This window comes from Corvus moneduloides, chromosome 8, assembly GCF_009650955.1.
Source record: "Corvus moneduloides isolate bCorMon1 chromosome 8, bCorMon1.pri, whole genome shotgun sequence".
Taxonomy (NCBI): domain Eukaryota; kingdom Metazoa; phylum Chordata; class Aves; order Passeriformes; family Corvidae; genus Corvus; species Corvus moneduloides.
The window spans coordinates 14798953-14821074 of record NC_045483.1 but is presented as its reverse complement, the minus strand read 5'-3'; the positions used below and the strand labels follow the sequence as shown (position 1 = coordinate 14821074).

Below are 22122 nucleotides of genomic sequence, written 5' to 3'. Positions count from 1 at the left end.
TGGGGCTTGAACATGGAAGACTCAGCTCAGCTCTGGACTTCTCTAGGTCAGTCCAGAATCTCACTTTAGCAGGATCTACTCACTGTTTAGGAATGCAGTGATTTTTTTTCCTTTATAATCAGTTTTTCTAGTGCAGGTTATACCCCAGATCTGCTACAGGCTGTTGTATTTCAAAGGTGGAGACAGTTCTTTAAGAGCAGGCATAATGGGGATGTCTCAGAAGCTGGGTAATATTGGCATCTCCCATTCTATTACTTTATTTTCACTGGAAAGGTGAAGGGCTTTTTGCTCCTCTTTTCATTTTGTTCCATGGTCAAAAAGACCCTTTTGCCTGGAAAAAAATCACAGACTTTAGACAGAAGACAGGCAGCCATCAGCAAACCCTCAGCAAACTACCCAAGCTGGTATCAGACTGAGGGAGGACTGAGTTACATGTATTACACCTCTGGCATAGTTGTGCGAAAGAAATGTTTTGCAATGAAGCAGCAAATTGTGTTAGGATTGTCCTGCAGAGGAATTAAGAGTTTTTAGCTTGATTTTTTGCCCCCAAGACACTCCTAAATAATTTTTTCCAATACAATACAGACCATTCACTCATTGCCAGTTTCCCCCTACAGAGCCCTGCAATGTGTACCTGAAGCATGTTATTTTTAAGCAATGTGATTTTTTCCTTCTTCCTCCTCACTGTGAGGAGCACGTGACTCCCTCTGCAGTATCCACCAACCATTCCAGGGATAAGGAACACAAAACATACAGCTAAACACAGGTCTCTGCCAGTGTCCTTGGCAGGCCTAGCCAGCCCTGCTCAAGTAACACCATATGCCTGATGGTTTGAGCAGGTTCACAACAATGAATTTTCTTCCTTTTTCAGCACCTCTTTGGTACTCTCCATTCCCCCTGTGTGTCCCAGCACTTGATCACAGGTATCCTGTATTTGCATCTTCCCAAGTCACGTCCACTGCAGTACCACATAAATTTTCCAACCTTGCTTTCTCCATCTGGATTTTTATTTAATCCCATACTCAATTTCTTCTTCTCCTATATTTATCTTCTTTTTTACCGTTTGCATTAATCTTTTTAAAAGCAGCGACCTTAGTCAGAGAGCTATGTCAATATTACCATCTACAAAGATCACCTTCATCTCCAGTTCGCCTGAGCACGCACGGTTCCCTCATATTGGTTAATGTGCTGCTTGGCTCAGTGCTGTGACACTTCAGTGCAGCTGAGAAGCTCAGAAGGTATTGCTCTGCAAACCCTGATAAAATAGGCCATCTTCCGATACATTCATTTCTAACTCTGTCAAGCTTATTATAATAAATCCAAAGCTAGTGTCCTTTTAGTAGTAAAATATTTAGTGTTCTCTGTTTGACTTTCATTCCTCAGAATTATTTGGCAAGAAAGTTCTCTATATCCTCAGATAACTATCTCACTATTGGCCTCAGGAAGACAGAATATTTTTTTAGCAAATGACCACACGTGTGGCATGTCAGGCTTAGTTAATGATTAATAATGGGTACTATTAATCTGCCTACAAATTTTCATGCTCACAGTACTTTACAGATATATTGAGATTGACAGATTAGACCACACACAATAAATACCAGTCTCAAAAGCATGCAACTTAGCAGCAACAGGGAAGACAGGAAATATGCAAATTGGACCAATTTAAGTTTGTTCAATAATACACCTTAAACTCTGACTCAGTATAAGCTTACTTTGCTTCATATTCTATTATTGAGTGTTCCATGGGATTATACAAAATTTATTGACATGCTCATGCCCACATCTAACATGGGCAGAGACAATGAAGTTGACAACTATACTGAAACATACTGGAAACAGTAAGAGCGATTCCCATTATGACATCTGGATTTCTGAGAAAAAGAAGGGAGGATATTTGATATTTGTCAGTATCAGGTATTTGATACATCACCATAAAGAAAATGTCTGGATTCCTAATGGTAGCATTCTATAGCCTACAGCCCTTAAAACATTATTTCTTAACAGTCTATTAATAAGTAAAATCAACATGAAAAGGTAGATAATTCTATAGTCCAATTATCAATTTTTTTCTATCATCTTATGCTTTGTATTTTTCAATTCATTCTGCTAAAATCACCTAATCTGACTTGCTTGTAGTAAAATAATTATTTCAGCAATTAATGCTTGTATTGCTAAGCTCTAATAGGTCATTCAGGACTGAAACAGAAACTTTTGTCATTCCACAAGACCAAAATCTGACATACAACATTTTTTTATTTTTCTTTTTTTTTCTGGGTTTTTTTCCCTCATTTTTTATAAATTTTAAAAATAATTACTTTTGGCCTGATTGGCTGGATTCACAGTTTTTCTACATTTGAAAAATTACATGTTTTTTAAGTGACACTAAGATATTAGCATTTCAGGTGAAAATTTTTAATTTTTTTTTATTTAGTTCATTGTACAGCTTTTAGATACTCACTTTTAGGCATATTAAGCCACTGATATCGTAACTCCATCATCGTGTACACAGACCTGGTAATCAGAATTCCCATACTTACTCCCCAATGAATGCAATTGAAGTTCTCCCATCCATGATTTCATTCACTTGGACTATATTAATTATAGTTCTGAGCCCTGTAAATATCTTTGAACTCTTTTCTCTTACTTTATGCACACAAATCCAACAAGGTACTGCGATAGAGACTTTCGCTGGGAATTTTCACACTTTGTATATGGTACACACACAAATAATGCACCAAGTGCACTTTGTTAGACCACTGATTGCACTGTTTAATACAACCTTTGCACAAACGTGATGTACTTTGTTTAAAATCTTGCATCTCAGCCAAATTGAAACAGATTACTGGACTGTGCAAGACCCCATCTGAAACACAGGGACAAATTTCTGCCAGATTTCAAGTCTGAATATTTCAAATCTTAACATAACTGTTGAGGGAGGAGGGGGGAATGGATACAAATCCCAATTTTGCATGATTTCTTTAAATCTTGGCCAAAACACATCTGTCCTCAGAAAGAACCCATCTGCTTTATAATGAACCTCTGTAAGAAGTTAGCCCCTGGCTTAACCTAAAATGAACCAAACAACAACGAAAAGATCTGATGAAATTATTCACACCAGGGATTAAAAACACAGAATTAGAACAAATCTGTACTAAGCTCTAAGAAGAGACTTCTGCTTATGGAAAGACAAAAAAGATCTCAAAATTAAACTTTTAACCTTTTAAGTGTTTCATTGGAGAATAAGTCCACATTTTAGAAGATTTTAAAGAAAAATTTTTTTACAAATAATCTATATAATGCCACATTTGCCTGAAGGATGGCACCATTCTTTTAATGACCGTATCTATTCCATTCTAGGAAAACACAATATACAATTCTATCAAACAGCCGTAAAAATAGGGCATAAAACATATTTTGAGAGTTCTATGGTGCAGTAAATTAGATCTCGTTTTCTCAAAAAAGAAATTTACAACCTGTACTCATCTTTCAACCGAGCAAACCAAGAACGGGTACTCAAATTTATAACAGTTCAAATTATCAAAAAAAAAAAAAAAAGAAAAGAAAAGGGAAAAGTAATTCAGAAGTATGGAAGATGTGCAGAAACTCAAGTGTTGCGCATTATTCTAAGCAAAAATCAAGCAGGTCGAATGATTCCTGATGTACTTATGAAAATCGTGTTATATCAAGAATAGACTGGACTCCAGAGAAGTTTCTTTAGGATAAAATAAATGGTAATTCTTTGGGTCAGGTAATAGTTAATCAGTTTTATGATGACAATCACTAATTAAAGGTTACCTGCAAATAACATACAAAGGAACCTGGAAACGCGCAGCCCAAATCATCAGGGGGTGGTGCAAGTATGCATAAGGATATTTTCCTTAGTGGAACTGTAACTTTCCTGTGCAAGGCATGTTCCCATGCCCGGAATCACTTTCATTGCCTCCATCTCTGAGAGGAGAAAGCAAAGGGGACAGAAGATAGAGACCTGCAGCAGTGCCTCGTATTTTGTTTCTAACAGTCCTTTCTTACACTGTTCCCTGAAGTCTTTCCTGTGATGTGGTTAGGATGAAAAAAAATAAGAAGCAAGGCAGTCACGTTCAACTTAATTGCATAAAGTCTTCTATAAAGTTAGGTAGGATAAAACTAAATAAGTACAGTTAAGTACAATAGTAATAATACCTAGAAATTCTTTGTTTCAGCAGTGTAATAAAATGAAATAAATATATGATTAGGAAGATACAAGCAAATAACCCAGAAAATAAAGCTTATGCAATCCCAAATTTAACATACAAAAAATGCACAAAATATCTGACATGCAAAAGAGAAATGTCAATAAAGAACAAAACCGAATTGCTTTGCCTCTTAGCACTGGGGGACATTGACAGCTTGCTGGGTAATTGGCTGCTTGGCTGTTCTGCTAACTTTCTGGGTGAGTGGTGGAGCAGAGAGGCTGCCTTCCTTCAGGCCCACTGCTGGCATATGAGCACTGATCTTATACATACATGCACATGCATTCTCCTTTTTAATTTCTTTGAACCCATACTCTTTCTCACACAGGAGCTTGAAAATTCAATGGGAAATGAAAGGCAATTGCACATAGAACAAATATTGCCAAACTGCCAGTATTTTTCTATCAGTTCATACTTACCTTACATTAATTTATCCTAGCAACTGATACAAACAGTGCACTCATGTAGCTCTAAGTTAGAAATCTACTACAATCTCAATATTGAAACAAGAGAAGTACCATTTCTAGTTTTATTTCAGCCTGATTGAAGTAGGAAAGTCAGCAGCAGCTGCTCTCACAGTTTACTTTTTTTACATTCGCCCATTATTAAAGTTTGACAGTAAAATCTGTAACTAGTATAAAAGGTCCTTTCAGTCATTCTGCAAGACTGGCAATACCATGCATGATCCCGTCTGCTTTTTGCTGGCTCACCACACTTCATTAGGGTTTGTTTTTCATGTATCATCTTTTAAATGTTGAACTACACATTGACTTAATAGGTCATTGCAAAAGCTTTGGTTTCAGAAAATGTTCATTTCATGGAAATCTGACTGAGGATCACAAAATAGCGTAAATGCTGTTTACCCTTCCCAGCAATCTTGTAAATAGTAAGTTTTCCTTAAACCCAGTCAATGAAAACAGTATCCACATTTGCTTTTAGATGCAACTAACATACCAAGAAAAAGGGGCAATCATTGTGACTTCATAGTGTACCACCAGTGACTTAAACAGCACACTACAGCAACATATACAAAAAGTCTAAAACATGCAAGCATTTAAATAAATAAATAGAAATCACACAGGTAATGCTCTACAGTTCATTAAAAATGCTAGAGTTTTAGTCAACTGAACCTCAACCTCACTATGACACATCAAGTATTTAAAGAAATTAATTCCCCAGGTTCATTTAGCAAAAGAAAGCCTAGTGCACCTCGAGTTACATGAGTTGAAGCAACAGCAGCAACAATGATGTACCTATACCAGCTTTTGTGTAAGCTGGCATGAGCCCAGAGCCCCGAAGAGTTCACGCTCGTCGCTGGCACATGCTCAGTTCCATGTGCCCGGTACCCAGCCCTCATAAATTATGGCTCTCTGTTCTTTGTATGTATCAGGCAGTTTCGTTTCCCAGCCTGCACCTACTTTTTCCTTAAAATGCCTGCTAATGAAATAGCTACTCAGTGGCATTCTATGTTTTCTCATGAAACATTGGCTGTTCCTGTGAAAAAGAGTTGAGCATTGGGGAACAACACCTCTATAATAACACAGAGACACAGAAAAGCCATAAGTGTTACTGAGAGACATTAGGTGGGATGAAGAATTGAAATTTGGCTTAGCTCACCTCTGTGAGCATGAAACCCTGATTCTTTTATCGAGGAATTGTCATATGAAAATGTTTTTACAGATTTTTGGGGGAAATGGACCAAAAGTATGTAAGTATATAGGACTTCATGAACACTTATGGAACTGTTTAAATAATTATTCAGGTATAAAATACTAGATGTAAAAACAAAGTAGCTGTGTTACGGTATTTCAACACAATAAGAATAAGCAGAGAGAATAATGTAAGAACACACAATGACAAAGGGGCAGAAATATATTTTTTTCTGATGCAATTGATGTGAAAAACAGAACTTTTGGGACTTTTCAAAAAGAAGAGATGTAAAACAAGAAAACAAGACTTTAGGACAGGCACCCATTAGCACATCAACTCAACACAGAGGTGGGAAGACCAGAAAATTCCTTATGTAAGGAAAAACAATAGAAGAAGTTCTGCATAAAGACCATTTCCATCCAATATGTGCTACTGGTGACCCCTTACAAATGGTCCTCCACCTCTGTGCTAATACTTACTATTTTATAATACCATTTTTCTACTTCTGTTCTATGTTTTTTCTTTCATTGTCACTGCTTATCACAGACTTGAACAAGGCAAGCAGAAAAATAAGAAATTAATGAATGAAGGAGAAGTTATGTCAGAGCTATTAGCTAAGATGAATTTTCTCATCTTACAGTAATACAGAATCTGAATACATGAGTAGATAGCTCTATGAAACCAAGGAGCAGCTGTTGTGCAATAACATAATCAATAGGGAAAAATGAGTGAAATGTCTCATTCTGTTCTGAGTGAAAGACATTTAATTTGACTTACACAAATAAACTACAAAGCAATCATCACAGACCGCTACTCAAACACCTGAATGCACGGAAATCAGAAGAGAAGACCTGTAACAAAAGGTCTGTACAGATGACTGAGCTTAAAAAATAAAAGAAAAATATGTTCACTTTACTGAATTCTCAGTTCTTGAGAGGACAAAAAGAAAACCATCACCTCCACCCATCCAGCAATGTCAGCACTCAACCTGAAAGTAGGGACAACAAAAATAAAAAATAGGATGAAAAGCAGGAATCGATTCAACGTCCTCAGCAGGAAGCTTTAAATTTTCACTGTGCTTCTTTAAGTAACCATTTGGTCAGCACTGGCTTGTTACACAAGACCAGAGAAAGCTGCTTTGTACAGACTTCCTGAGCCCTGAAGTCACAGCAAATTTCCCAAGGATATTTATTTACTGCATGTAGATGGTCCAGAGGGGTCTTTTCTATATTCAGCTGTATCAGTTTTACAACATGAACATCACTTCTAAATGTTAAACTAAGCTGAAATTGTACTTATCTGAGTTTTCAATTAACTGGATTAAAATTAATTTTTTAGACTATAAAGAGAGTACATTGTCATTATGTATAAAATAAATCTTTGCAGATAATAATCTTACTCTTAGATACACTTCAGGCTTTGTGCCCATAATTTTTTTTTAAGGATATGTACAATTCATGGTTATTTTCATGATGTCACTAAGAGATTATCATATTTTTGGCTTGCTTAGATGAGAAAAGTGAGCATTACATCATGTTTATAAATGGTGAACCCTACAAAGAGAAAGGGATTAGTTTAAATTAAAGGATAACAGTACTATAAAATCATATGGATAAAAATAGGGTATGAGTACATTTAGATCATAGATAAGAAAATGCAGAAATAAAGATTTGGAGCAGCCTTCAAATTATTTGTTCAATTTGATACTGTTTATGCATGAACAGGGCTTACTATAGTTAGAATTGTGGGAGTTGTGACATGAATTTTTGCATATCCAGAGCTGAATCCTCCCCAGGCATTTTCAAGGACCAGCAACATTTATTTATTTCTCGCTTGATGCAGAACATGGCTTCAGGAGTTTCCCCTGCTACTCCTGTTCCACTAAAAAGGCTAAGAGAGGGAGTACTGGGTAGTTTACACTGGTAACCTGCTCTAGCCCAGTACTGAAAACTCAGTGCCTGTGTTGGTGTACCTTGCTGGCAGAGTCACAGCTAAAGAAACTGTCAGACTGCCTGAGGATTTACTGGTTACAGTGGCAAAAACACGTAAAAAGAAAAATTAAAAAACCCAACCTGGGGCACATTACAATTTCTTCTCCTGTGACACATTATAATTTTTAGAGCCATTATGTTGAACTCAAGTTCCAGTGTTCTTAATGGAGTGCTGGAAAGCTGTTAATGGAGTGGCTCATTTATGATGTATATGATGAGAGGGAGAGCTGAAAAAATTTTCTTTTTATCCCTGGAAATTCAGGTTGGCTGCAACCCATTCTGGTCTTACATTCCTAAATATTTTTGTAAGTTCACATAACTCTGTACAGTAGGAAAGCTTAATACAGTATTTAAACTTTGCTCAAACGGGAGGATTGTCCCTTGTGAGGCACTTGCACTTCTCAGAAATACCTAAAAGCAATTAATGGGACAAAGGGGAAAAAAGCATCAAATTCTCAATTTAGCTGCTGACATAGCACATAAAACACTGTTTTGTTCTGAACACAATGTACTTTAAACTGCCCTTTCAGCTGAAAAGCATGTCTTTAAGGTCTTTAAAAAAGTATTAACTTGCTTTGCATGAACAAACAAATGGGAATATTGAATGTAAAAAAAATGGTAAAACACACTTGGTGAAAGTAATAAATGTACCATGTGTCTAAGTACATATATTAGCTGTAAACCTTTCTTTCATTGGCTATTAATTATAGCATCATAGCAGAAATGTTACAGTTATGGCTGAGAGGGTATGCTTTTTAATAAATTTGGCTTTTACAGGCACCTACAGCTAAAATATTTTTTCCTGATTTAGCATCTTTCATACTTTTTCATAGACGGAGATTAATTGACTTTCAGAGATTCAAGTTGCCCCTTTGGCAGTTTCCTGGGTTATAAAGGCATGATAAAAACATTTTATTTATGCTTCAACAAGTTTCTTACATTATGCTAACTCAAGTGGCTTATTTTTAACTTAAACTGCCTATTTTTATCAGATGAATCTCACTACCATTGCATATACCAATTTTATTTCATTATTCCAAGTTAACAAGCAAATAAAAATATGCATTTTATTCCAGCACAATGTTTCTCTCTGTATTCTCCTCAGCAAAACACTTTCTAAAGCAGCACATAGTGGAATTTTGTAATTCTTTTTTTTTCCCAGAATATGTGCATAGCTCAGACTATACAAACATCCTCTATAGCTCTCCCAGTCACTTTCCATTTCAAGAACGAGGCAATTTGTGTTAACACAAGACAGCTTATCATGTGCTAAGTCTGCATGCAATTTTCTCGTGAGAACAACCATTTTGTACCTACTTGACACACGCAGCACTATACTACACCCAACTAATCAATTCTGTCTATATTAAGAAGTGGGGAGAAAAACTGCCCACAGCTGTTATATTACATCAGCTTTCCTAACTACTTCAGACAACTCATTTTGGGGATTTTTTTTTCCTTAAACTAAACTGGCATAAACCATAGCCCTTCTTTCCATTTCTTTTCAAGTCAATTCTATTTTTTTTTTTTTATTTTGCCTTCTCAGACATTATTGGCAACGCACAAGCATCAGAGAACAAGCCGTGCTTTCTGCAGGCATCCCCAGAAGTTTTGAGGGCAGCAAGCTCCCAGGGTCATTGGTACCCTTGGAGCATTTACAGACTAGCATAATATGAATGAGTAATAGCATGTTTTCATCTGAGACCTCACAGCCTAGTCTACAGACATGCACTTTTGGCACACAATAACTTATATACATAGGGGGTTTTGTACTTATAAGTAAGCAATTGAGAAATGTCTGACAATTGATATCAAGTCAGAGATGGAGACACAAAAAGAAAAGCTATCACTATCAGTAGGGCCCAGAAAACTCTCAGGGCGGGGGAAGGATTGAGTTTGGAGCTTCTCTTTGGACACTCGCTTTAACCCAACACCATATGATATTGAGATGTTCCTAGTCAGAACCTGAGGTCTCACATTTTATGTATCGATACTACCAGGGGAGGCAACTTTTTTGTCTTCTTGACAGTAAACATTTTAAAGACTATGTTGCATCTGAATATGACTAATATATAGTATTTTTTGGAGAGTGTTATTCCACCCATAGCCTACAGCTAAGGAATCAAAACCACATAGTGAATAAAAGGATTCAGCTACCAATTCACCTCACAGTTCCCTTCACAAGATTAGCTCAGTTGCTGATGAACTAACACTAATTTTTATTGGCTTGGCTTCCCAGCATGCTTCCCTCTGATTTCATACAAACTGCACTAAAACCACATTTCTGTTTTTCCTACTGTTTCAACCAGTCTGCCTTTCTGCATAGAAACACAGCTTGCATCAGTCCTAAGAGGTATAGTTCAGCTTTATCAATCAAAAAAGATTCTATATTTTGTGAATACAAAGCAGTTGAAATGAAACACTGGTGCCTATGACAAAGACAGTCCTGCGAAACTGCTGTCCCCCCCACTGAACATTTTTATTTTGCCACGCTCACATTTCCAACAGAAATCTGTTTTGCTGGGGAAAAAAATGCAAATAGTTACATTCAAAAGTCCATCGACGCAGCCTGGCAAACCACTGACATCTTGAACACCAGTGCTGTACCACGTCCATGCCAGCAGCTGGCAATTTTATGCCCAAGCTGAACCCATAGTTTCATGCCAGAACTGGAGGAATATAATCTCAGCAGTGCATTCAGAGTGGCGTGAACACCAGTCACACCCATGAGCAGAGCCTGCCAGGGAAGGCAGCACTGAGCAGCAGGTCTGAGATCTCACTATAAACCACGGAATTAAGAGCATAGACGTCGCCTGGTAGCCCATGTTGTTCCTATCAGAGGGAAACAAGTACCCCACAGAACCAGAGAAATGAATGTGGCAGTTTAGGAGGCAAACAAAAAACATGCTTAAGGTATAAAGAAAGGACAAGAAGCACACCTGGTTCTGGACCCTTGCACTAGACCAATGGGACTGATTTACTAACCTTTTTTTCAGACTTAATTACTGCTACTTTTCAACAGCATTGTAATATCCCAAAGGAAAAATTCTCTCTAGAATTACTGCTTCTTTTGCACATTACAGCATAGCAGCTCTACAGCAATAGACATACAGGGTATTCTCCTGTTGTCTCATTCTCTAAAATATAATGTATGTGATGTCTAATAGTCTGTATTGTGACTTTGTACTGGTAAATAACAAATGAATAGAGGGAAAAATGCATTATCTTTCTGTCACACTGCATTACAAGTGCTTTGATAGATACTTCATGGTTGTGAGACTTACGTACGTACAGCCTCTTAGAAAGAGGGTAATGTAATTTTACTTTTAATTTCTAACTCCTATGTTTCTGACAGTCATATTAAGAATAGCAAAAGTCTTAAAACTCCTGATAGAATGCTAAATCTCTCTTTGATACTGCACAGTAGAACATAATGGGTTCTGGCATTTAGAGAGTTTGGGGAGGTTGTTTTATTTTGGTTGGTGGTTTTTTTGTTTATTTGTTTTTAGGGAGTGCAGTGTCAAAAAGTGTACATACTCAGGTTAGTCATAGGATGGGATAAAGAGATCCATAAAGGACCACAGAATTAAAATGAAAAGGCAATTTTTAATTAAGTTTGCCCAGTTTGACTTGTGACATTGATCCTGCCTCTGTTTCTCCTTCTCTGGTTTTTGAAAATTTCTATGCAATGATAGCAAATTGGATACCCTCCTTCTGTGCAATTCATTAAAACACTGCCTGCAGCAAAATGATACTTACTTTGAAAAGCAATTCACCCGGTACTCCTTTACCAACAGTGAGGAACAACAGTGGCTTTTCCACGTCCAGATCCAAGGACTTGATATTTTCCAAGGTTCCTTAGGTCTACTGTTGCTTCTTGCTACTTAAGTAACCAGGCAGGTATTTTCAACAAGCATCAGTATCCTCTGTCTGGGCTTGGGTATTTGTGCCCATTAAGGCTTCTTCCCAGTCAGGGCAGGAATGTACATAGATTCCACATAAGGTAGAAATGTAAAATAATTGGCATTACACAAATATCAATATACTTTTTCTTGCCTTCTCTCTCCTGATAAGCTGAGATCTCCCAGTATTACTAGATTTGGAGACATTAAATAAGCAATACCGATAAAAAACAGAGAAGTAGAGAGAGATTAAGTGATGAGACAAAAATTGAATGAAAATTTTTAAAAAATCTCTAAAATAAGACAGTCCTTCATTTCCCATCATTTCTCTCAAATAAAAGCCTCTTCTTTCACAGATTTTCTTCTTTCAAAAGACTCTTGTTTAACATCAACATATAAACATTGTATTACCTAACCATCAGAGACTTGCTACAGCATGCATAAATTTCCCTATTTATACAAAGTCCTTTATGATTAAGAAGGATGGTTTTTAAGTAAAAGATCTAGAAGTTAAAAAGCTGTATTTTTAATTGAATGCAATGCCTAAAATATAACATCTTCCAGAATCAGATAATGACAAAAGAAATCTGTCAATAAATAAATACAATCAGGTAAAAACTTTGTTCAACTCACACAGTCAGTTAGAAATCGTAACACAATTCTAGCTAATTAACTGATAGGGGAAACTTCTCATTGTAAAATTAAATTTTATTTTCAATTACCAAATTTGTGGTTTTGCATGATTTACCAGATGCAATTCAAATGTTGTAAATGTTAATGAGGAACTCTTATTTGATGCTAAAAAAACCCCTTGGTAGTGAGGAACTGAAGGTGTTCTGATGCTACGAGATCATTTTCATATCTCCTTTCAGTCTCATATCAGGCTCATACCAATCTCACCAATCCATGCCATTAAAATTTTAAAATACTAAAATGATTTTATAGAAATTGTATTTTGTAGAACTAAATTGATTTTATGGAAAAGAATACTCTTTTTTGACATGCATTTAATTATTTTTCAATAATTCAACGATATGTTACAATTGTCATTGACAGGTACATGAAGTTAGATATTTAAAGAGCACATTCATTTAAATGAACATCTCTATCTTCTATCTGTACCAGAATATATCTGACACTGGCATTATTGAGTAACATGACCAAAATTACCACAATGACAGAGAACCAAGCACCAAAGAGAGGCAAAATCCCTGGGCTGCAGCCACCACAATGACAGACTGGCCTCAGGAGATGCAGGAGCACCAGGATGGGCAAGGAATCTGGTTCCAACCCAGGGATATGATAAAAGCCCCAGAACAAAAATCTTACAGCAGGTGACTGTGGCATTTACTACCAATGAAAAAAAGAGATGGCTAAGGAGCTGTGTGTATTAAGCTCTGAAGAATACAGTTCAATATACTAGCTTAACACTCATTTTCTTGGTAGAAATTGCTTTTCCCCATGCTCCAGGATGAGCCTTAAAAACTATTCATTCCACAAAGAGCTATTCTAATTTTAGGCGATAAATGATTATTATATGCACAACTATTTTCTTTCCTCTTTCTGATCTGTCTACTGCCTACATTCACTGGGTTTCTTTTCTCTTCCAGTATTTGTAAAGCTCTTCATCTCCTGAGCATCTCCAACCCTCCAAACCAATTATCTGCAATACATGTATGTCTGAATGAACCAGTACCTTAACTTCAGTAATTCATGAATTTTCAGAACTTTGTTTTTTAAGCTCAGTACTTACAAATGCCTTTGTACAGACTATACTGCAGGAAAACATACCTATCAATTAATATCAACCTGCCAGCTCCATTAGCTGCATTTAGGACTGACAAAGGGAACTCTCCCGCCTCATGCAAACACTGGCATCATCATAATTAAAAAGATAATCTCTTCATCTGACACTGAAACCAAAAAGGTAACTCAAAGTTCAATGACTGCTGAGAGGAACATGAATTGTCTTCAGTCTAGTTTAGAGTACAGGCACAAAGCACAGTCTTGCTCCTGGAGAAAAATCCTTCCCCATGACTATTCCCATCCTTCTGCATCTACCAGAATATGATCGATCACTTCAAACAGTAATGCAGCCTAATGAGCTTTTGTAAACAATTACAAGCCAACACAGTAAGAAATTTTACGTGGAAATCTGCTTAGATTTCCTTGGGTGTCCTAGACACAGCACTAAACAAGAAAAAATAATGGTTGCAGGACCTGTCCTTTTGTTCTTTGAGAATAAAGAAATAACTTGCTATCATTACCAACTAGACCTAGAGATCCTACTAAATCCATGCAGGATTTGAAATGCAAGAAGTAGAAAGAAAACTTCAGATGCTTGAAAGGAGTTTGCATAGAGTTTTCTTTCTCCATATTTCTCCAAATACAAAAACTAGATAAAACAGAATAGTTTTATTCATACTACAGCTATTTACACAACAAACAGCCCTAAGAAACAGACTTTCAAATTTCCCTTTCCTTGAGTACCATCATAGCATTTCTCTAAACACACAGTTCAGTGGCATTTGAGGTCTCCAAAATTATTAACTTATTTTCTATTAAAAGTGCCTGCACAGTTAGGGGCACACTCCTCAGCTGCAAGATCTTCTAGGAAAAAAAAAAAAAAGCCAAAAACGTTGCACAGCTGGATCGTGGCTGTCAGTCTGAAATATTATTAGTTCATAATAACCAGTATTTTTCTGTTTTTACAACAATCAAAAAAAGAACACGTATTTCTAAATTTATCCTATGAAGTTTCTAACTTTAAAGATGTCATACGCAATGTGTTGAAAGTAAAATTGTTTAACAATTTCTTTGAGCATATTTCCAATCCTTCACAGTACCTAGGAAGAACATCTGTTTCTTTGTATGTGTGCGCACATGCACATTTCAAATGTATGAGCAGGGAAAAAATGAAGAGGACAGTAATTTAGAAAATGTAAATTGCATGTTTAAAAATGTCAAACCTTTTTATTTTATGCTTCCATCACTTGAATTTTGCTAAAGAACTTCTAAGTATCATATTTCTGTAACAACTGCATAACAGCGTGTTTTTTCTATGTTCTGATTTGTTATGCTCGTCTTTCTAGCCCTTTTCATCCCTCAGTAGAGTGTGTTATTACACACCACAACATATAGTTGCAGAATGTCCCACTGAAATCTATCTGAAGTAGCTTTTAGGCAATCTTGTCTGATAATAACTGAGGACAACCTGTGGCTGTGCAGCACTGACACGTGATTGGTAACTTCACACTACAGCAGCACTTAATAAAACTACACACCACCTAAGTGAGGCCTGGTTGAGTAAGACATCTATAGCACTAAAAAAATAAAACAAAAAATAAATTCAATGCTAAATTCTTAAAGATACTTCAGTATTATTTTTTTTTGTCTAGAAAATGTAACAAAGTAAGTTTCTGTTAAACAGTCACTGCTGCTTATTAGTGCCTGGCATGCTTTTCTTCTGGCTCAACTGTGAAAAATGTGTAATCTTGCCTAGTGATCTTTCATCCTGATTTCCCAAGGAAACTGCTTATGCAACCATGGACTGTTTGTGTATGTTTCTTTATTTTTATTTTCTGGTTCCCTCCCAATAGCTTCTGAACCCGTTAGAGTTTCAGTCACTGGGACAAAGGAGCAAGTCTCAGAGGTATAATGCTCCTATAAATCTAATGAAAAAGTGCATTTGGTAATGAAACAGAGAGATAGCAACTTCATACACCCACTCCTGAAAATACTAAGCACACAATCAATCCCACAGCAGCAGGAGTCCACAGCGAGGAAGCCACAACACGTTGCCCCAGTGAGAGGTAACATAGGGAGGTAGCTCAGGGCAGGGGCTGTCCAGGCAACTGTGGTGCAGTGGCTGCTGTGCAAAGTAAGAAAATTAGCAGTGTGGATAATAGCTGAAGTACACATTGTTTTGTGCCAGCTGGCACCAGGATGAGGGCAAAAGATTTATTTCCCTAGTCTGGATCTTGGCTTTAGGTCCAGCACAGCTGGAGCACCTGGCCCAACCACATTGGTCTCTGCCCTCAGAAGCATCCCATGGACTATGGCTGGCCAAATGTTCTCAGGCATAAAAAGCCTTGCCACAGCTGGCACTAATACTATTACTTTGCTGCACACTGGAGGGGGATGGGAATGTCTTTGGAGCAGCATCAATACCACATACTGCCATGATAAGGCATCTGCAAGTAACTTGGTAACCTGCACTAGCCTATGATTCTTTGGGTAATAGCATGCTTAACCCCATGCCCAGAAGACAAAAATAAGTAAATAAAAATAAGTCTTAAAGAAGCAAACTATCACCATTTTTTCTATTTAATATGTTGTTCTGATTTATGGAATAAGTACACCACCAAATTACATAGACAATTCAGTTGTTCACACCCCTCCAAATATTTTACTAAATGAGAGCTTTCAGATTTCTGAGACTTACTTGAAAGGGCTACCTCGCTCTTTCATGGCTTTGAAAGCCCAACTTGCCTTTCTTGTATGGTAGCCAGAGCATAGGAAAAACCTATTTAAATGTCTGTGATAACTCCTGCTGTTCTGGGAAGGCAGGACACTGACTGCAGACAGGGAAAGCACTAGAACTGAAATCATTACAAGCTGTCAAGTCTTTGCCCTGAGCCTCAGATCCAAACTGAATTCTCAGCCTCCTGAATGTGAAGCCAGCCATCTCCACAGGGTGTATCACAGAAATGGGTTCAAGGCGTGCATTCTCATTTATAGAATTTATGGCCTTTAAGTCTCTTCTGGTTAAATTCCATGCAGCTCTTCATATTTTAACAAACAGTTCCTTTACCACACTTGCTTCAAAAAAAATCTTATTTATATTCTTACCCACACTTCTGATTTTACTCCATCTCAAGGACCATATAACTGGGCAGCATTATCATATCTAAGTTTACAGAAAGTTTTTATTCTCTCATGGTATTTAAGTTATGATCTTCACTTCTTAATGCTACTTGTTAGTACTGCAGTGTAAGCTCTGTGGCACAGAGGCATATCATAACCCAGATGCCGTGTCACCTTTGTGAGCCAGCCTTTCCAAACCAGCATATGGCAGCAATTCTTTATTTCAGAAAACTGTAACTGTGGAGTGGGATTGCCATCTCTACAGATCACTCATGAGTCACTGTTCATAAATGTACATAAAACAGAAAGTGCACCTTTTGTGAGTCAGTGTTTTTCAAAGCATTTTTACAAAATGCCCAGTAAAGGTATTAATATTTCATGCATGTATTTTGATCATTATTATACAGTTTTTACTAGATATTATTGCATTTCTTGTTGTGACATGCATTGAAAAATAAAATAATAGGGGGAAAGTTTTCAATCACTTACTGGAGTAGGGCTTCAAACCATTCTTTACCCAAAAAGAGGGTTTAAGGACTCCAGAACAGGTAAGAGCCAGACTATACAAGTCATTCAGTTCCACCTGAAATTTCACTTTTCTGAAGTTTTACAGTTTGACATTGAATGATTTCATTTTCTGTGTAAGCTAACACTCTTCTAACTCATGATCCCATGGTAACTGTAAAAAAAAAATTTTACTGACTTACATGACTCTTTCCTCTATGGCATTCACATTATTTTTTGTTCTGAACAGGACCACAAGGAGTGCAAAGCCAAATTAAATAAGTAATTCTTAACTCCAGCACACCCATGTTCCTAAGCACCTAATCTTGTAAACTTAGTATTATTTTAAAGGAAGCTGGATTTTCCTGCTACAGTACTTCCTTTCAGGCAAGGAATGAAAGTTTTTGGTCCATTTTAACAAGTCACAGTAAAGACAACAGTTGCTGCCATAGTTCTCCATTTTGAGCACCTGAAGTACTGCTCTGAATTAGGTTCTGTGGAAAAGGCAAAGCTGGGAAAACCTTTGTCCAAGAGCTAGGAGCGCTCATCCAGCTGTAATTCATTCACACTCACCTCCTAGTAGACTATTCCAGCTGTTCTCACCCCTCCAGCTGAAACTGGGATTTCACAGATACTGATAAGAAGCATATGGGGCCAGACTGGCCCCAAATGAAGCAGAAATAGAGTGGCTGAATCATGAGAATGTCATCACTTGAATTCCAGTCTTCAATTAATGGATCACTCATGGATTTTATATTAATACTATAGCCAAACAGAATTATAACCAGAGGAGATGATATTCATTTTATCTGTACTGTTGTGAAAAACCAGTACAGGAAAATGAAAATGGTTTAGATGGAGATGGTACTTGAGGCTACACACCTCAGGCACTTTTTCTGTTTTCTCACCGTTCTTAGTTTTGCTTGTAATGTCTTTTCAGGTTGAAGTATTTATCTCACTAGTTAACTAATAAACTTCTTAAAAGTACATACTCATATAATTTCCCAATGTAAATTAAACCCTAGAAAAAACCTCAGAGGAAATGTTTTCCTTTAGTTCTAAACACTACATTACTTACATTTACTTATATTACATAAGAATTTAATTTACTAATTTCCCTTCTTGCAATAAATTCGTAATCCTATCCCGTGTTCTAAATTTTTTTGTCTAAAATATTTATAGACTTCTTTACAAACCTCGTATCACTGTTAAATGTAGTATTAAACCAGTTAGTAAATAATACACCACTCTCCATTCTATACTATTTAATATTCCCTATCATTTAATATATCAATATTTAACATTAAGGAAAGTATTTGATACAACTATAACTATATACAGAGAAAATCTAATATTACTTAGCATAAATGTTCTGACAGTCACTTTATCCAAACCCTTCAAGGTGCTTAAGGGATTGCTTGAGACCTTGAAATAAGTTGTTTATTTTTAAATCACCATTAGGATATTCAAACATCTCAGTATGGTATACTTACCCACTTTATTCCACAACCATAAACAGCATGCATATCACACACATCTATAGCAAAAAAAGTTGATTTTCATATGTCATACTACACAGAATACATTCATGCATTCATGAATGTAGCAACTATTTTATATCAACAGTTCTACATAATAAAGCTATTCTTACAAAGCAGTATGAAAGTAATTTAGCTCAAGCTGCAGGAGATATTGTAAGATAGGCATGACATAATTACTCATTTTAGATGTACTGGCACCATAAGTTGCCTAAAGATATAAAAAGTCGCCTTTTAGGCTTGTTCACAATCATTCTCAAATGACTGACCTATCTATACAGAAAGTAGTGTTATACTATAGCTGTTACTGCTTATTTATTTCCATTGAAGTTTCCAAATGTTTTCTTCCTAACTCATTAGCTGCTCCTGAGCTCCTCTTTCCCCCTCCAAATACTGGCTAGAAATACATGGCCATGGAGCTTTATCAATATCATTGTTTGCTCCTGTGATAAATGCTGTCCAATTTGTTGATATTATAATTAAAATATAGAAAAAATTAAAATTAGTATAGAACTAAAATGGAAGTATTGGAGACCAGTGAGTTAAATAACCCAAACTACATGTCAGGTATATTAGTGTTACCATTACATATAGCAGTCTTTGCTGTGATAGTGTACATAGTGTGGTACAAGCCTTTGACTGCATGTTTATTTTAGTTCCAAACTGATGGCAGTGCTTTCCTGTATTTTCCACGTCCATCCCCATGCACTCATTTTTATGCTGTTTCTTAAGCTGATGACTGCCTAGAAACTCTACTGTGCAATACAGTTCAGAACGTCTCAACTTCATTATCTGATGTTTGTTTCTATATTTAAAGTAGAAAGACTTTTTAATTGAAGGTGGAGCAAGGCTGGTCAGTTACTCACAGTCTCTCCAGGGATCTCAGCCCGAAGAAAGAGCCATTCTTCAACCACAAGATCTTGTTGTTACTCAGAATCCTACAAGAAGTCAGGAAATAATCTGGTTAATAGAACATGATAATTCCACTGATCTAAAACATATAATTATAGTAAGTGACTGCTCTGTAAAATACTAATCACAAAATTCACTGCTTCATTTGCATTTTCCCATCATAGCCATAAATAAAGATTACCATTTCCTGAAGTGCATAGTTTCTTCTTTATTAAATAAAAGCACAGTCAAGAAATATGTCAAGAAGTGAATTTTGACTCCAGCTTGAAAATTCTAACACTGCTAAATGCCCACACTTTACTAGTAGATTCTAAATTACCACTAAGGTACTTGTTGGGCTTCCCAGTCTGCAAAAAGGCAGGTAAAGCAAAAGACATGTTAAAAACTGTTCCAGTAGATTAGAGGACAATAAAATCACTTTGCAGTGGCTGCCGTAGCAGGGAGGTACAAGGAATCATACCATGGATAGCTCACATATACAGACAAAGTATTTAATTTTCTAGAGGAGAGACAAACAAAAACAGACAAGTCCAAAAATTTTTTCCTGTTACAACCTCTGCATAGTAGAAATTCAGTAATTAAGCTATGCCTGACCCATCAAATGCCACCACCATCACATACACTTGCAGACTGGCCCTGCATGCAGGCCATTGAAAAAGTTGTTTATTCTTCCTTATATTAAGCTACTGTGAATTTCACAAGTGGTTCTTCCTAGTTTAGTGACTTTCCATCACCAAATGTTCCCAGCTATTTCAGAAGCAATACAATATGAACATGCCCTTGTTCTGAAGATGTTACCCCTTAAAAACCTTCCAAAATGCAAAAGAAATGCAGTTTGGTTTAGCAACTTGAGAAATTGGGGTTTTAATGTAATGATTATGCAAAGTGCATAAGAAACATTTGTCTCTGAAAAAATCTAATTCCAACTGCCTGAGAAATGAGTCTTTTAATGTAACATTTACAATAAATTACACTTCTCTAGTGCACACAAGTACATTTCAAAATAAGACATGCAGCTTGCAATAAGATAGAAAGTAGACCAAAAATATTTCAAAATAAATTTTATGCTCTTAACTAGCAAACTTGAGATTTTTAAATCAACTTTTTATTTTTGTAAAGTTTTTAAACAGTCAGTTACACAAGACATCTTAACTTGTCTTGCTCTTAGCATTTCCCATTGTATATGAACAGTAAGTGCTTTGCCCCAGCACACACCTACCACATAAAACCTCAAGTCTAGATGCAAATGTAACAACACTGACTCACAGGAACACAAAAAATAATTATTGATGTAGCAAAGTTAAAACACTGCAATGTTAGTAAGATCTAGAGATTTCTGCAAATCTAAAATTCCTATATAAACGTGTATTTTGATGTGACTTGATGGCCCACTGTGGGTAAATATATGAAATGCTCTATTGTTTTATTCTCAATGTTCTATTATTTTATTCTTTTATTCAACTTGTCTTCTGAGACTGCAAAGAACTTGAGTCAGTCAAGAAAAAAGACCCAAAATTAAAATTGGCTGGGCTTGGAAAGACTAACATAATGAATTCCACTTCATATTGGGTCATTTTTTTTTAATATGCTGTTTTACAGAGAGACCATCTTTGAGGTCTGTTACAATGACATTTGATACAAATATTGTATTTGGACTACTTTGCATAGTCTGATTTGCAAAGATAAGTGCACTTCAAAACTTACAGCTGGCTTAGATACAAGTACTTCTGTCTTTAAAAAATTTTCATTGTGCCAATTTGTTTTTCCAGCCTTCTATTCATTCTGCCCAGAAAAAGAGGGCAGTCTGAACTTTGCTGGCACTCCATGAAAATGCAGCACAGGTCAGCTGGCCCCCTACTCTTCCTCCATGTCCCCTTCCGTACAGCCCTACACATGTTGATTGAAACCAGTATCATTAGCCCACATAAAACAAACTCCTATTAATTAAGGAGAACTATCAAACTAGTAATAAATCACAAGATTAAGCAGATCATTTAGTTCATAAATGGAATACTCAGTAAACACAGCTCATGATTCTGCTATCTCATTCATATTTTTGAAAGATAAACTGAGTTGTGAAAAATGTGACACCACAAAATTAAAAAAAAAAAAAACAAAAAAACAAAAAAACCAACAAAACTTAGCTATGTAGATTTGAGTTTCTAAAGGAAACCTTTCAAATCTTTATACCGGAGTTTCACAGAGACTTTCACACAGAGATCAGGTTTCAAAAATTAAGTTTCCTTCAGGGTTTCCTCTTCTCTACAGTGCCAACTTAAATTCACGTTTTATAAACAAAGTAATAAGGATATCATAGTTAAAATATGATTCTTTTTCTGTTCAGAAATGCAGCTTTAGAGAATCCTAGCATTCCAGTAAGGTCCCTAGGGAAAACAACATCCTCTCTAACAATTCATATAAGTTATCTACATTTCATTCAGCTGGGTGGTACTGCTACATGGGAAGAATCCACCTGGTTTTAATTAGTTTTAGTGATGTGCAAGAACTTGCAACAGGCTGTTATCAA

At 36.3% G+C, this 22122-nt stretch overlaps 1 protein-coding gene across 1 annotated transcript in view; it reads right to left on the bottom strand.

The window, feature by feature from the left end:
- The window catches only part of ADGRA1 (adhesion G protein-coupled receptor A1), a 263104-nt gene that overhangs the window by 195605 nt on the left and 45377 nt on the right, over nucleotides 1-22122 (bottom strand). The window contains exon 2 of the mRNA XM_032116446.1: nucleotides 19550-19621. Coding sequence (XP_031972337.1) covers nucleotides 19550-19621 — 72 coding nt within the window. The remainder of the gene's footprint in view (nucleotides 1-19549; nucleotides 19622-22122) is intronic.